The sequence below is a fragment of the Daktulosphaira vitifoliae genome, unplaced genomic scaffold, assembly GCF_025091365.1.
Source record: "Daktulosphaira vitifoliae isolate Bord-2020 unplaced genomic scaffold, ASM2509136v1 Scaffold_4, whole genome shotgun sequence".
NCBI classification, from domain to species: domain Eukaryota; kingdom Metazoa; phylum Arthropoda; class Insecta; order Hemiptera; family Phylloxeridae; genus Daktulosphaira; species Daktulosphaira vitifoliae.
In genome coordinates, this window is record NW_026099575.1 from 2,998,867 (window position 1) to 3,013,179 (window position 14,313).

Here is a 14,313-nt window from a genome sequence, read left to right on the forward strand (position 1 = left end):
ATTCAAAATTTATTTAACTAGAATTTACTAAATTAAATTTAAAACAAAAGCATGCTTAAAAATTATGAATTAAATTAGTGAGTTGTGTAAATAGAATTAACTAAAACTATATTCAATTTGTAATAGCAATTAAAAAATAAAATTAATAATATAATCATATCAAAATAAAAATATAACAATGACCATGACAGATAAAATAAAACCAATGTAAAGCTCATCTTTTTAATGAATTCACTACAACTAGAATAAAAAATAGTGGAATGGTACTAGATTTAGGCTCTTGAAATATTTTATTAAAATATTTAACTTACAGACTTTCCAATGGTATGTAATAAAACAGACTTGACTAAATATATTTAAAATTTATATCATTAGAGTAAAATCACTAATGCAGATATTAAATATTTATCATCATTTATTTCTTCATAAAATTAATTTTTTTATTTACAAAATAACTGTCAAAATATAATAATACAATAGACATTTTATTTAAAAATTCACAAAGAGATCTATTGATATTCAATTAAAAAAATCCGTATAAGAATCAATTTAATAGTGGTTTCATTGAAATAAACATTTGTATTATACTATACACAATTTATAAATCCAACAAAGTTTGAAGAAATAAAAAAATCACCTACAATAATTGTTAAATAATTCACCAAACTAAACATTATTTTAAATTATTAACAAAACATACTTAGTATGAACAACAATACTATCAATAAAATATTTTTCTGGTCAAAATAAAATTAATCATCATACTCTAAACTTGAAACTTAATTGAAAATTATATATATATTAATATCAATTGAAAACAAGAAATGTTAGTAATAAAACTTAAAGCCACAAAAAAAATACTTATGTATTATACTAGCATAGTCAATATATATTGAGCATACAGTATTTGCTGAAGGTAAATTTATTTTAAATATGTGTAAGAAATTTTTCTATTATAATTTTTGTGGCACTTAAGTTTATTATTAATTACTTTTATTCTTAAATTGTTAATAATTAGTGTTTTTAACTTATATTACACCACAGTCATTAGTATACTTTATTAATCAATATTATTGCAAAATTGCATTGAACCGATGATGTAAATTTTAAAATAATAATAATCATAATGTACAAAAGGAAGACAATATTATTACTCTTCTAATGACTTAGATAAATTGTAAAGGTATGATTGCTGTAGTAAAATTGAAAAGAAAACTAAATTTAAGCTTTTGGATTAACTAACCTTAGTATTCATAAAACAGTTAATACTGAAAAAATTTAAGTTTGCTCATGATCAACATCATAGAAAAAATTGTTACTAATATTTAATGTATATATTATCAGTCTATTTCTACCTATTTATTAAATTTATATTTATATCATGATAGCTTAATTGTTATTTTCATGGCAACATAAAATTAAGTACATGTTTTAAGTAATACTCATAAATGAAAATGCATATAATTTTACATGATTTTCATGGAATATCAAAGATTTAAACTCTCATCAAATAAATACAATAACTGCATAAATAAAAATATTCTACTAATTTTGATACCTTACATAAATCAATAATACATTACACAAGTTATTTCATAACTAACTGTACTTTCTAATTAATTTTAAAAATTTAACATATTGTGAATATCTATATGAACTATTACAGGGTTGTCACAATTTTTTATCTAATAGTTTTTCTTTTAATTTCCTCAATTATTTTTTAATATAAATATTGAAATAAAATTCTTAACGAAGTTAATATGTATAATTTAAACGACAAAACATTATTAAATTGGACATGATAATACTTAATGGCTGTCAAAAAAATAAACATAATGAATTAAGATACAAATAAATCAAAATTAAAAATAAGAATTTATTTTTTGAAAAAAATTACTAGTAAATTATATAGTTGAATTTTTAAAAATTCAATTATGTTTCACAAAATGATCACTAAAATATTGTGCATATAATATAGGTTCAATAATAAATCAATTTAGACTATACTTATTCCCATTTACAAATTGTACTGACTTATACCTACAGCCAATATTAAGTTGGCAAATCATGCTAATTCATAGTTAGTTACTTCAAATCCAAAATTACAATAAGAACAAAAAAAATTAAGGTAAATTTATTTAAAATATCTGTAAGTGTATTTTCAAATGATATAAAAAAAAAATATTGACTTTTAAAAATTTAAAACTTATAAGATAAAATATGTTTTTAATTTTTTCAAATGAAGGTTATTACGAAAAAATGAATTATGTTAATACTTTTAACTTTTTTGATCAATAAAAATGAATGACAATAATTTCAATAGACAATATACCCTATATTTAGTTTACATATACCTCAACAATAAAGGTTTCCATTAAGTGACAACCCTGTTTTAAAAATATAGTTTAACAAATATTTTAATTCAAATGTAAAATTGTATTTTTATCACAACCTTGAATCAAACTGATGAAAATCCTTTGAATAAATTTAATTATAAGGATTAGAGGGGTAGTAAAAATATTATATGGGAATAAATTACATCATAATCACTAAACTGCCTTCACATTTTGCACAGCAATTATTCAAAACACAAATTTGGTAAACTTTACAAAATTTAATACTTATAACAAATAAGACAAATTGAAAAATTGCTTTTTATAGTTAAATAAATACTTTTTGTATTTACCACCTCTCTCTCTAACATTTTAAACTTTAGTAATTTGTATAGCTTTGATTTTTCTTCTAAGAGTATGTGTGTACCGTCTTTTCTTGGAAGCTCTAGGAATAGTATTAGGTACATTTAAAGGATCTTGAGCATCAAGTGATGATGAGGATGCATCACTTGGTGGACTCCGGGCTAGAGAAAAATAAGAGTGACAACGAGTTTTAGTAGATCCTTTAAATTTTGATGTATTAGTAGTAACATCTAGTGATGCTGGCCCATGTGATAAACGTCCTTTGATACGAATATTAGTAGTCTTGGGAAGTTCAAACAAATGAGCAGGTGGTCGATAAAATTTGGACTCATCAGATTCCTCAGTAAATGGTGAATCATACTCATCTGAATAATCTTCTCTTATCAAATAATCTGATGGGGGACACACACTATCAAATGGACATACTATAGTGGCATTGCTAGAAAATTCTGAGGTGGACACTCCAGCTGACGTATCATCACCAAGTGATAACCTAGGTTTATTTGTATAATGAGATCTATACAATGCTTCCACTTCTTTAGATTTTTCTTTTGTAACATCTATTTCTTTATCAGGTTCATCATCACTGTGAATAGTTTTAGCATCATCTTCATCTTCCTCTAAATTTCTTTGTTGCTGCTGTGGAATTGGAGTTTTTTCTTCACTCTTAGGAGATGGCCATTCTACGTCATCAACAGCGGGGGGTGGTATATCGAATGCATATTCTTCAGGCAATGGAGGTAAATCAGGTAGACTATCCATAGCATCAGAACATAAACTAGGTTGACAGTAGTCACTAGATAAAATTGAATCGTCAAGAGATGCTGATTGAGTTGAGTGTTTAGTTGATAATTCATCATCAATTTCAGAACGTTCTGATGTGCTTTGCTCACTGATCCTTGATAAGGTTCTTGACATACCGTACATTCCATATCCAATGAGGTACATACCACCACTATAGGTTGAGTCAGGTAAAGGAGGCAAAGGGCTGGATGTAACATCTTCTTCATCAGCTATATTACCACTTAAATCATCTATATGAAGTGGATCATCTAAACTTGAACTTCCAGAACTCTCAACAGATAGTCTATGACGCTTTGATTCCAGCTTAGGAGGAATTTCGATACAGCCTAATTTATTAATGAGCTCACTGTGATTTATAATATCTTCAGTAGACAAAAAAGATTGATAGTTCTTTTGATTTTGGACTTTCTGATCAACTTCAACTTTACTTTCACTTCCTGGAGTTAGTGGTTCATTTAATTTATCATCAAGATTGTTTTTTTCTACAGCTTTAATTAGATCTGAAAAAGTATTGTGCTCACTATTCTTTCGAGCTGTTTTTTTTGTGTCATCTGAACTCTGAGAGTTTAACTCTTTGAAAGGTATCTCTTCACTACTACCATTGCCAGATTCGTCTAAAGATACCGAATTATTATCAGGAGATGCAATCATTGTATCAGATATTTTAACTAATTTTGAGCATTCTATAGGTGTAACTTCAATAGGTATGTCAAATGTTTCATCTTCAAAATCTTTATGCTCATAATCTATTAAAGCAGCAGCATTTAATTCATCTGAATCCCAAATTTCAATTTCAAAATTTTTTAATTTCTTAAATGAATCTAAGCGCTCTTGTCGTGTGCTAGATCGTCGTCTTTCAGACGTCTTATCAGGTGATAATGAGCTACCACTATCTCTTTTCTGTTCTACTTGATTAGCCACAGTAATTTCTACTATTTCAGCTATACACTCAACTATCATTTGATCCACTTCATTATCATTCCACCATATAATTGGCTTAATTTCTAATTTAGCACTATCTTCTATATCTGCAACAGTATCATCTTTACTTGAGAACGATGTAGCCAATGGTAGATGATGTAATGATACAACAGGAGAGTCAAGTGATATGGCGCGACGCTGTACTGACAACTGTACCCCACTAACAGTAGGAAACATAGAACCATCAGATAAACCTAGTCGTGCGTAAAGTACAGGTGACTTTTCACGATTCTGTAACATTTTATTAGGGACATTTTTTCTAGGTAACTCTGCACTAGATTTTTCAGTAATTTTAACAGTATTAGCAAAAACATCAAATGCTGAAATTTTTGATGCCAAGGTCTGAAATCGGTTTATTTTAGCAGTTTTGGACTCAGAAATATTTTGTTCTGAATAATTTGGATTATTAGTTCCTGAAACCAAATTGGACAATGCATTTTTCAATTTTAAAGTGGACATACTATGTATTTCATTGGTATTCATTACCTCATTTGGAACAACTTGCTCCTCATCTTTTTTAGATAAAATATTATTTTTAGACCCTATTAGTTCAATAATATTCTTGTCTGCTTTTTCAGATACAGAAGAACATTGTACAGAATTGAAAACTATGTCAGGAAGAGAGTTATAATCTATTGGTGACCTATTGTTTGATGACTCTTCTACAATATTCACATTAGGTACAATGTGAACCTTATTATTATTAGATACTAGAACTGAAGTGGTTTTTAATGTTATGGCAGATGTTCTAAATATATTAGAGGGAGACTTTGAAATATTTTTTTCTACAATTTTCCCACCATAACTAGAACTCTTAGAATCCCTATTAAATCTTAATTCATCTTTAGCTAGCTTCTTTCCTTTGTTACCACCCCTATATTCCACAATTATTATGTCTTCAGGTTTAGAATCAATATTTTCGGTTGAATTGATTTTGATAACTTCAACTGACTTCCTGTGATTTGCAGTATCTGCACTTAAAGGTTGATAATGAATTTGTTTATTGTTACTTTTTAGTGACATACTCTCAGCACTATGACAAGACTTTAATTTGTTTGGCTTATCATCTGTAAGATTTCTATCACTACTTACTTCAGATTCATTGAGTGATACGGATTTGTAAGCCATTTGAATTAATTCTGAACTTTTTGAGGTGGTAACTACAGTATCATGATACTTGTTTAATAGAAGAGTATCAAGATCAATTGGACTATCATCCTCAACACTTAAATTACTTGTAGATTGCATAGATAATGACAAACCAGAATCCTGAGAAAAATGATTTCCTGACCACTTAGCAACACTATCTCTTTCAGGAGAGCCTTTTTCATGAGTGTGTCTTTTATGTAATGTGTAGGATATATCCATACCAAAGTTAGAGACAATAGGTTCAAAAGACTCTATTGGTGTCAAATCTATAGACTTCTGGTGAAGTAACTTGTGTGATTTAGGCTTAGATACACTCATATAAGAATCACTTTTTGTTCTTTCCACTGGAAGGTGAGCAGCTGTTTGAGATTTGTTTTCAAAAGCTATGAATTGAATTGTATGGTTGGAAAATATTTGCTCTTTACTTCTAGAAGCCAATTCTTTTTTACAGATTTCATTAAACTTATTAAACTCGATATCTCTATATTTAGGTTCCATGTAACCCAGCCGCTTTTCTATCTCTTGAGAGTGCTCTCTGTTATCACTATCAACATAGAAAATTTCATCTTCATCACTTACATGGATATCAAATACTTCCTCTTTTTCTAACAATTCGTATGAATCTTGACTGACATCATCTTGGTATAAGTCATCTGGATCAATAGCCTTTACTATAATACCCAATTTTTCTATTTTACGATCACTACCACTTTCAGTAGATAAACTAGAAGTAGTACCTGGGTAACTACTAGAAAATATTTTAGTAATTGGATTATCTAATGAACTATTTCTATCAAAAGATAAATTAATTTCATCAATATTAGCAGGAGATGAGACCTCAGGACAAACTTTGGGTAAATTAAAATCTTTACAACTTGAGCTGCGTTGCCAACTGTAGAGAGAGGGTGCTGATTTATCTATAAGTATCAAATCAGTCTGACTAGATTGGCACCTAATGTCCCTAAAAGATTCAGAATGTTTTGATGATGTGTATGATTTATCAGTATCATATTCATCATCGTAATAATTAGACCTAATAACATGAACTCGAGTACATGGTCTATTGCAAACGATGTTTGGGTACATAATAATGCTGTTTGCGGCGAAATGCCTCTGACCTGGATCGTTGACGCTGTACGAATGCTGGGACGAAGTGATGGATGTTATGTCCGAAGTGGTCGTCATCACTGTCGTCGGATGTGCAGCTTGAGCATTCAATACCTCCCCAGATAATCTTTGGAGATGGACTACGTTCGGACTCAGAGAACCCGCTAGGCTCGTAGCTTCCGAATTTGCTAAAAAATAGATAAAATATTTCAAATATATCTTTAATTTTAAATTATATTAGCCACTAATGATCAATTTTTATTATATAAATATAAGATATTATAATATAATATATAAAACTGTTGGTCGTTTTATATATTATATAAAACGACCAACAGTTTTTAAATGTTTAAGTAATCCACTATTTAAAAAAAAATTATTTCCCTTTATTGTAAATTTGATAAATAATGATTCAACTAAGAGTTATATTACTTTTGGAATTTTAATAAAGAATGTTATAGTAATTTTTAATGATCATAATTTAAAATGCAAAAAAAATATGAAAGCCATGCTTGAAAAAGTAAACAATATTTAAAAAATCAAAAGTTACCTAGTAGACTTAAGATAAAGTCATTATTATTTTTTGTGAACTATTTTCAATTTTTTAAGGTATATGATATAATATCAACATAAATTATCAAAATTCTTTTAATTACAATTATATCAATTCTATATATATTAAAATTTTCATACAAAAAATCATTATAGTATAGTGTTTATAAAAAATATTACATATCTAAAAATCTGAAAAATGGTTTTTATTATACCTATGAGTTAATAAAAATTGTAAAATCTATGGGTCAAATAATTTTAACCTAACACAAATTGAGTCAGAATTTCTAAACATTTTGTTTTTTTAAATTAGGGCTATTTACCTGATCACCACAATATAATTATAATGTCAATTACAGTTTTATATGTGATACCATATTACTTTTTGAGGTTCTCCTACTTAAATATATTTCTGAAGACACATGATATTTCTTTTAGGATAGTGTTTTATAAAATATATATTATATTTTAAATTATGTTGCTAAGTATTAAGAACTTGTGTTATCATTAATATTTTAACAAAAAACAACCCAGCACAGTGGGGTGGCGGCACAGTGGGATCAATGCATAGTTGGGTCCAGTATAAATGATATCTGACAGTGATTAAAATCACTATCATAAAAAACGATTCGATGCAAATCTGTAGATAGTGTTTAATTAAAAAAAAAAAATTTGTACAAAAAGTAGCTCAAATGAGAGTTGAGAAAATAAATGATATCTACAAAAAAATACCACATAGTAAAATAATATTAATATGAATTTCTTCTCACGAGAGGAGACTACAATAATGGTATCCATGATATTTATTGAAGTTATTGAATCTTAATGAGATAAAAATCAAATGAGTTAAACATTCTTCTCTAACTCAAAAAGAATTAAGAAAAAATTCAGTGCCACACTGTTACCATCTCAGAAATTGTACCTCGCATTCGTCACTTAATAAAAATGGAAATTTAGCTAGTTCAAATTTTAAAGTTATTTTTCTCGACTTCAAAGAAACAAAATAATTTAAATATGTTTAACTTTTTATACTATGTCAATTAGATTGATATAATATTTATAAAAATCAGTGTAATCCCCTTATAATAAAATAAAAAACAAAACCAAAAATTTTAACACAAAAATAGCATATTTTTAAATACGGTAGCTATTTTCACCATGAAGACAAAATAAAGTCAAAATATATAAAAAAAGATATGATTCAATTTTTATTTAATATTGAATATTTAATTTACTATATTATGTATAGTTATATTATTATTTAAAATGAAATAGTATTAAAATTGTTTTTAAAAAGTTCAGTTATCTAAACATCATATTTTATAGGCTCTGTGTAAATGAAAAAATAAAGGTTTATAATAAAATATTAATATTTCAATATCTGAATTCAGTTGTTGAAAAATATAATTTTTAAATTAAATTTGATATAATAATATAATTCTTCAAAAAATAAAAATAAGTAAATCATCTTAATTTAATAAAATGCAACGGCGTAATTAGAGTGTTGTTATATGGAAATTTGATTTTAATGAAAAAAATTGTATCTTTACCATATAAATATTTTAGATTCTGGAAGGGGATCTATCCTCCTTATCCCTTCTTAATCCCTAAAATCTCATCATCTAACATCCCTAATATCAATCCTTTACCCCTAGCAAAGTGTAGTTTATATATGAAAATACCACTATCAAAATAATAATTCATTAATTATTCAAACAAAATTATTGACTATTACACATTATTTTATAAAAATTACATTACTACTTTTTTTTTTAAGTGGCTCCAATATAATAAAAGTAAAATCCTAAAATAAAGTAAGCTAACTAAAAATTATTAATAGCAAAAACATACCGAGGGGCAATAAAGGATGTGCTGAAATACTGGAACCAACATTTGATATAGTAGAATGCGACATTCCAGTATGTCGAAATGATTGAGACCTGTTGGCAGAAACAGGGCAAACACCGGTGTAAAGAAATACTATTTTAACAATGAAAGTGAACCTTAATTACATTTTTAACAACATCAGAAACTTTAATTAAATACATGAAGAATACACACTATTAAAATACTAGATAATGAAAAATTTGTGGATTAAATTTATCATATATTCAAAATAAATTATGTTTACTTATAAAGTAAAAAATAATTTAATTTACTTGAAGTAATTTAATACTGAGAAAAAATTTTAAAAACAACAAATATAGAGGGTTAATAACAATTTAATATAAATCAAATTCATAAACATTGTAATGTTAAATTGTAAGAAAAATTTGAAAACAAATATTAAAATGAATATATTTTGTAACTGAATATAAATTTGAAATATTTAAACTCATTAAGTATACAATCAAATGATTTTGATAATCTTTTGCAATGAGTAGCTTTAAAAGTAAAATATAAAATACCCTTGTTATCAAGTAATATTTGGTTGCAGAGATTTATTTGATATATTATTTTTGTCTCAAACTATATTTATTATTAATCTATAAAATAAGAAAAATAAACATATAAGCTCTAATCTAGAACTGAATAATTATTTTAGTTGAGCTATATGATATAAAACAATTTGTTTCTGATGTGCTAAAAAAATTTGGAGCCACTTTCATTGTAAATAATGTGAGCAAAAATAAGATTTTATTCTCTAAATCTAAATTGTGTTGCATGCTTTAAAATAATTTAACAACCAAGCTAGTCTTGATGTTATGTGTATCTTACTACAAAAATAATAATTTAAAATTTGAATAGTATTTTTTTTTTTTTTAATAAAATGATTTAAATATAGCTTTTATTATAATAATACAGCCAATAAATCAAAAACAAACCTTTGGAATGTTTGGCGCTTAACAAAATTTTCTCTTACAAACTCTACCATTTGTTTTTGTGTTTTGCCACTATACCTGTAATTCATAATTACAGTTTAAACTAAATTAAAATTAAAAAATAATTATACTGAATTACTAACCTAAATGATGATCCTCTGCTTAGCACCTTAGTTCTATGTCGAGGTAAACGTTTAACAGTAAAACATCTAAAAAATCCGTGATTTTCAACACATTTTTTCCAAAAACTTTTACAATCATTTCTTGTTTCAAAAATAAATTCTACAATATCCTTGAAGTAACCCTAAATATTTACATATAATTAAATAATGTAATTCATACAATTATAAATATGTACAAATATACTAACATATCCTTCAGGATGCAACTTTATTAAAAACTTTTTACGTTTAAAACTCAATTTTCTAATTTTTGCCCATGAAAATGTATTTATTTTGGTATAATTTTGAAACACTAATACACCCATATGAGCTACAGAAAGATTTAATGGTACACCTTCTGGATCCTTAAAATTAAAAGTAAGTAATTAGAAATATAATAACTAGAATAATAATAATAATTAAACAATCATTTACCTTTGCTGAATGCATTTTCACCCCATATAATTCACATCTACGAGCTGTTTCAAGTAAATTTAAATCTGCTTCTGCTGGTGATTGTCCTCTAAAATAATTAAAAATTATAAACATTATACAATTTATAATGTTTATAAAAATATAACAATGAAAAATTTACATATGTCTTTTATGATTTTCCATAATTCTAATTTCCATTTCTCTATCTTGATGAGGAACAAATTTGTGGGATGACAAATAAGTGTGGTCTGGATAATCATCAGCTGAATAGTCGCCACATTCAGCTAAAAATTAGAAATATTATCAAAATGAATTACAATTCTTTTAATTATTACCAACCTTGTACAATGTAAGAAGCCATAAGAGCAGCTGTATTGTCATTACATTGCATATGCCCCTGTGCTAAGTCTCTTTTCACTTGAAGGCAAAACAAATATCTAGTATATTCCTCTTCGAGTTGAGCAGGATCAGGTGTGTAGAACTTCACACAAAACCTCATCAAGGGTTCAACTAATGAAAGTCCTATTTGTTTATTTAAAGGCTTTTCTAAATCGAGCCAATGCTATATAACATGTATTCATGGTTTAAATAAAAAAATTTAGTAGTTAAAATCAAATTAACCTAAAATTTTGCATACCTTAGTAGAACCTTCTTGATATTCCAATCCAAAATAGTCGGCTTCTAACAAATTAAGCTGTTTACACACTTGTTCAAATAATACTGACCCATCAGCTTTAATCTATATATACATATATGTATAAATATTATACACGAAATTTGATTTATTAGACAACTAAAATTAATCGTAATACAAACTTGCACTTGAAATAGAGTAACAGAGTCGTCAAGCATTTGCACGCGTACATTGAGCATTTTTCCGCCTCTACGAGGCGTCGTCGGTGGAGTTTTTGAACCTGATACACCAGGAGTAGATTGTGAATGTGGGATTTTGTTCAACGAACTTCCTATCGAGCTCGACGTGAGTGTTTGTTCTTTTTCCACCGGAGACATTTTACTATTTAATTTGTTGATTTATACAAGTAAAAAAACTAAATTGTTTAAAATAATAATACATGTGAAAGAACAGCTGAAAATCATGTTTTTCTATGCAGTTTTACTGGTCCCGTACGATTGACAAAATTGCTTATACAATTATAATGTCTAAAATATTTCATCTGCAAACAAAAATACATTTTTTAAATTGGTTTTATTGAATGTCATATAATTTCTATAAAATACACTTGAGAACCGAGTGTTTTAGGCAAACGAAACAACTGGATAAAAACTCTTTAGAAAGGCGAAAGTCATAATATTACCATTTCTTCTTTACTCTTATATCTATTTATAATTTAATATTTTTTTAAAAGCCAGTACGAAGGAGATGAGTTATAAAATGTCGTGACCCCACAATATTTGTTAATAGACATAAGATACGACGAAAATAAATCAGAAATAATTTTAGACAAATTAAATGAAAATTTATCTGTTTTATTTTTGTAAATAACTTAAAAACACATTATGCTTTAGGTGGCCATATTAATTTCGTAGCAAATAAAAAAAGAGTAAGCTTTCGACGAACTAAAATAGTTAGACGCCATTATCACTGTCTAATCTTCCACACTACATAGTGTTTATTTCTAAACATTTTATTTAGAAATTGTCTCTTTATACACATCTCATACGAGACGGTAGTAACGGACACGTTCAATGGGTTTCTATGCAATGATGCTAAATTGTCTAAATTAATGTGTCTTCAATTTAATATCGCGTACACACAAATAGTGTGTACATATGTCGATATACGTGTGCGGTAGTACTCATGTGTGTACAAGCAACAAAGTGGCTTACGTTTTATTATAATATATACATTACATTATTATACATACTCCGTACTAAAGTACTGTGATGTGCAATGACTATATTATGGTTATAATACCATGCTGTTAAATTATTTTATTGGAGTAGCTTAAAACCAACTTAATGAATTACAATAGATCTTATCCCGTTCAATCGTTAACAGATTAAGTTACGTAAAAACGAATACGGTTGAAATTGTTAACCGTCGACCTTTCTTTGTTGCATATCTTGATTTATGATTTTACAGCGTTTAAATCCAAATGAAACAAACGCTTATAATACTAAATGTCGTTTAATTATCTAATCATGTGTTTGTCTTTTTGTCGTTTATTAGTGTACTTTCGCTGATATTGTATCAAATTTCTTACGCATATAATGGATTTGAATTGTTATTGAAATAGATAACTAACTATTATGCAACAGTAATTCAAAAAAACATTTAACACTGCTACAGAAGTTTATAAATAATATTGAATGCAGAAACATTAATTCATCTCGCAGTCAACGGTTTAATAAATTATTCATGTTCTTCTATCAAAGGTCACTTTAATTCAATGATTTTCAATTAAGAAAGTACAATAATCAAAAAGTACCACGTTTATACAAACATATTAATGTTAAAGAGACACACGTGCTACCTTCTCCATTGATTTATGAATTTGGCATTGTTACAACAATAATTAATGACAAATTTAATTTCATTACTTTTATAAATAAGGAAACCAAGTATTTAAAAAAAATCTAAAAATAACAATAACTTTTATCCATCAAATTAAATGAAAATTATCTGTCGACAGATGGTACACCATCCGTAATAGATCTTATGAGATCTAAATTCCAGTATAAGAAACAGTGGAAAGATATCTCCGGTAAGAAACTGTTTTTAGCCAAAGTTTTAAGAACTACTAGCCAACAAATTCGTCTCTATAATAAAATACAACACTCCAACGACTTCAAAAGATTATTTCTTAGCTGTTGAATTTTAAATAACAATAACAGAACGTAAAAGAAAATCAACTCGTCGTGGATGCAATGATATGTATTAGTAGAGCAAAATATTAGAAATATTAAACCATATACACAATGACAGAACTGAGGACGTTTACTTGAACCTTAGTAAACATATGAAATAATAATGTGACATAATAACAACTTTGATCTTAAAACTTACATGTACAAATAAGACAATTTAGAACGTATCTGGTCAGGTAAAATGATTTACAACGATTAAAGGTCTTTTGTTCTCCATATTAATTTATAGGCCACCAAAGAAAACTTCTTTTGATTTCAGTAGTTTTAATAATACGAAAATAATTTAGAATAATTGACCATTCAACATAATAGTGTCCTGAATAATGAATACAAGACAATCTGTTAGATAACATTTTGTGGATCCAATCGAACCAAATTGTTTTTTAAACAGATACATAAGAAATACTTCAAAACAACAAAATAACTAGACTTAGGAATTTGTTTTGCAATCTATCTTACTCTGAGACGAGGCAGGTAATTCTCAGAAGTCTATCATCCTATATCCACCACGGTAAGCCAAGGAATGTACAATAAAAAAGGAAGAAATAAAACGAGTTTAGCAAAAATTATCGTCGTATAACTGTATACATATGTCATAGCTAGAGTGCTGTGTACTATATTTTTTTACTTTGTTTATTAACCCAATGACTAATTTTTGATAACAATATTGCGGTAAAAATTGCGCAAACCCAAATAACTTAAGTATTGTTTAAACAG

At 27.0% G+C, this 14,313-nt stretch overlaps 2 protein-coding genes across 8 annotated transcripts in view; both read right to left on the minus strand.

Annotated features, from left to right (window-relative positions):
• The window catches only part of LOC126905285 (FERM, ARHGEF and pleckstrin domain-containing protein 1-like), a 28,364-nt gene that overhangs the window by 5,851 nt on the left and 8,200 nt on the right, over positions 1-14,313 (minus strand). For 6 of the 7 annotated variants that reach the window (XM_050684830.1, XM_050684832.1, XM_050684831.1 and 3 more), the window contains 10 exons: positions 11,524-11,882; positions 11,345-11,446; positions 11,047-11,269; positions 10,868-10,991; positions 10,708-10,795; positions 10,482-10,637; positions 10,255-10,415; positions 10,115-10,189; positions 9,141-9,229; positions 6,749-6,925 (listed from right to left, as the gene is read on the minus strand). In XM_050684830.1, the coding sequence (XP_050540787.1) occupies positions 6,749-6,925; positions 9,141-9,229; positions 10,115-10,189; positions 10,255-10,415; positions 10,482-10,637; positions 10,708-10,795; positions 10,868-10,991; positions 11,047-11,269; positions 11,345-11,446; positions 11,524-11,718 (1,390 nt within the window). In that variant the 5' untranslated portion in view covers positions 11,719-11,882. The remainder of the gene's footprint in view (positions 1-6,748; positions 6,926-9,140; positions 9,230-10,114; positions 10,190-10,254; positions 10,416-10,481; positions 10,638-10,707; positions 10,796-10,867; positions 10,992-11,046; positions 11,270-11,344; positions 11,447-11,523; positions 11,883-14,313) is intronic. The other variant, XM_050684836.1, reaches the window with a different exon arrangement.
• Positions 11-6,742, minus strand: LOC126905284 (uncharacterized). Its single transcript, XM_050684828.1, has one exon. The coding sequence runs from the start codon at positions 6,714-6,716 to the stop codon at positions 2,706-2,708; it is 4,011 nt and encodes a 1,336-aa protein (XP_050540785.1). The 5' UTR covers positions 6,717-6,742; the 3' UTR covers positions 11-2,705.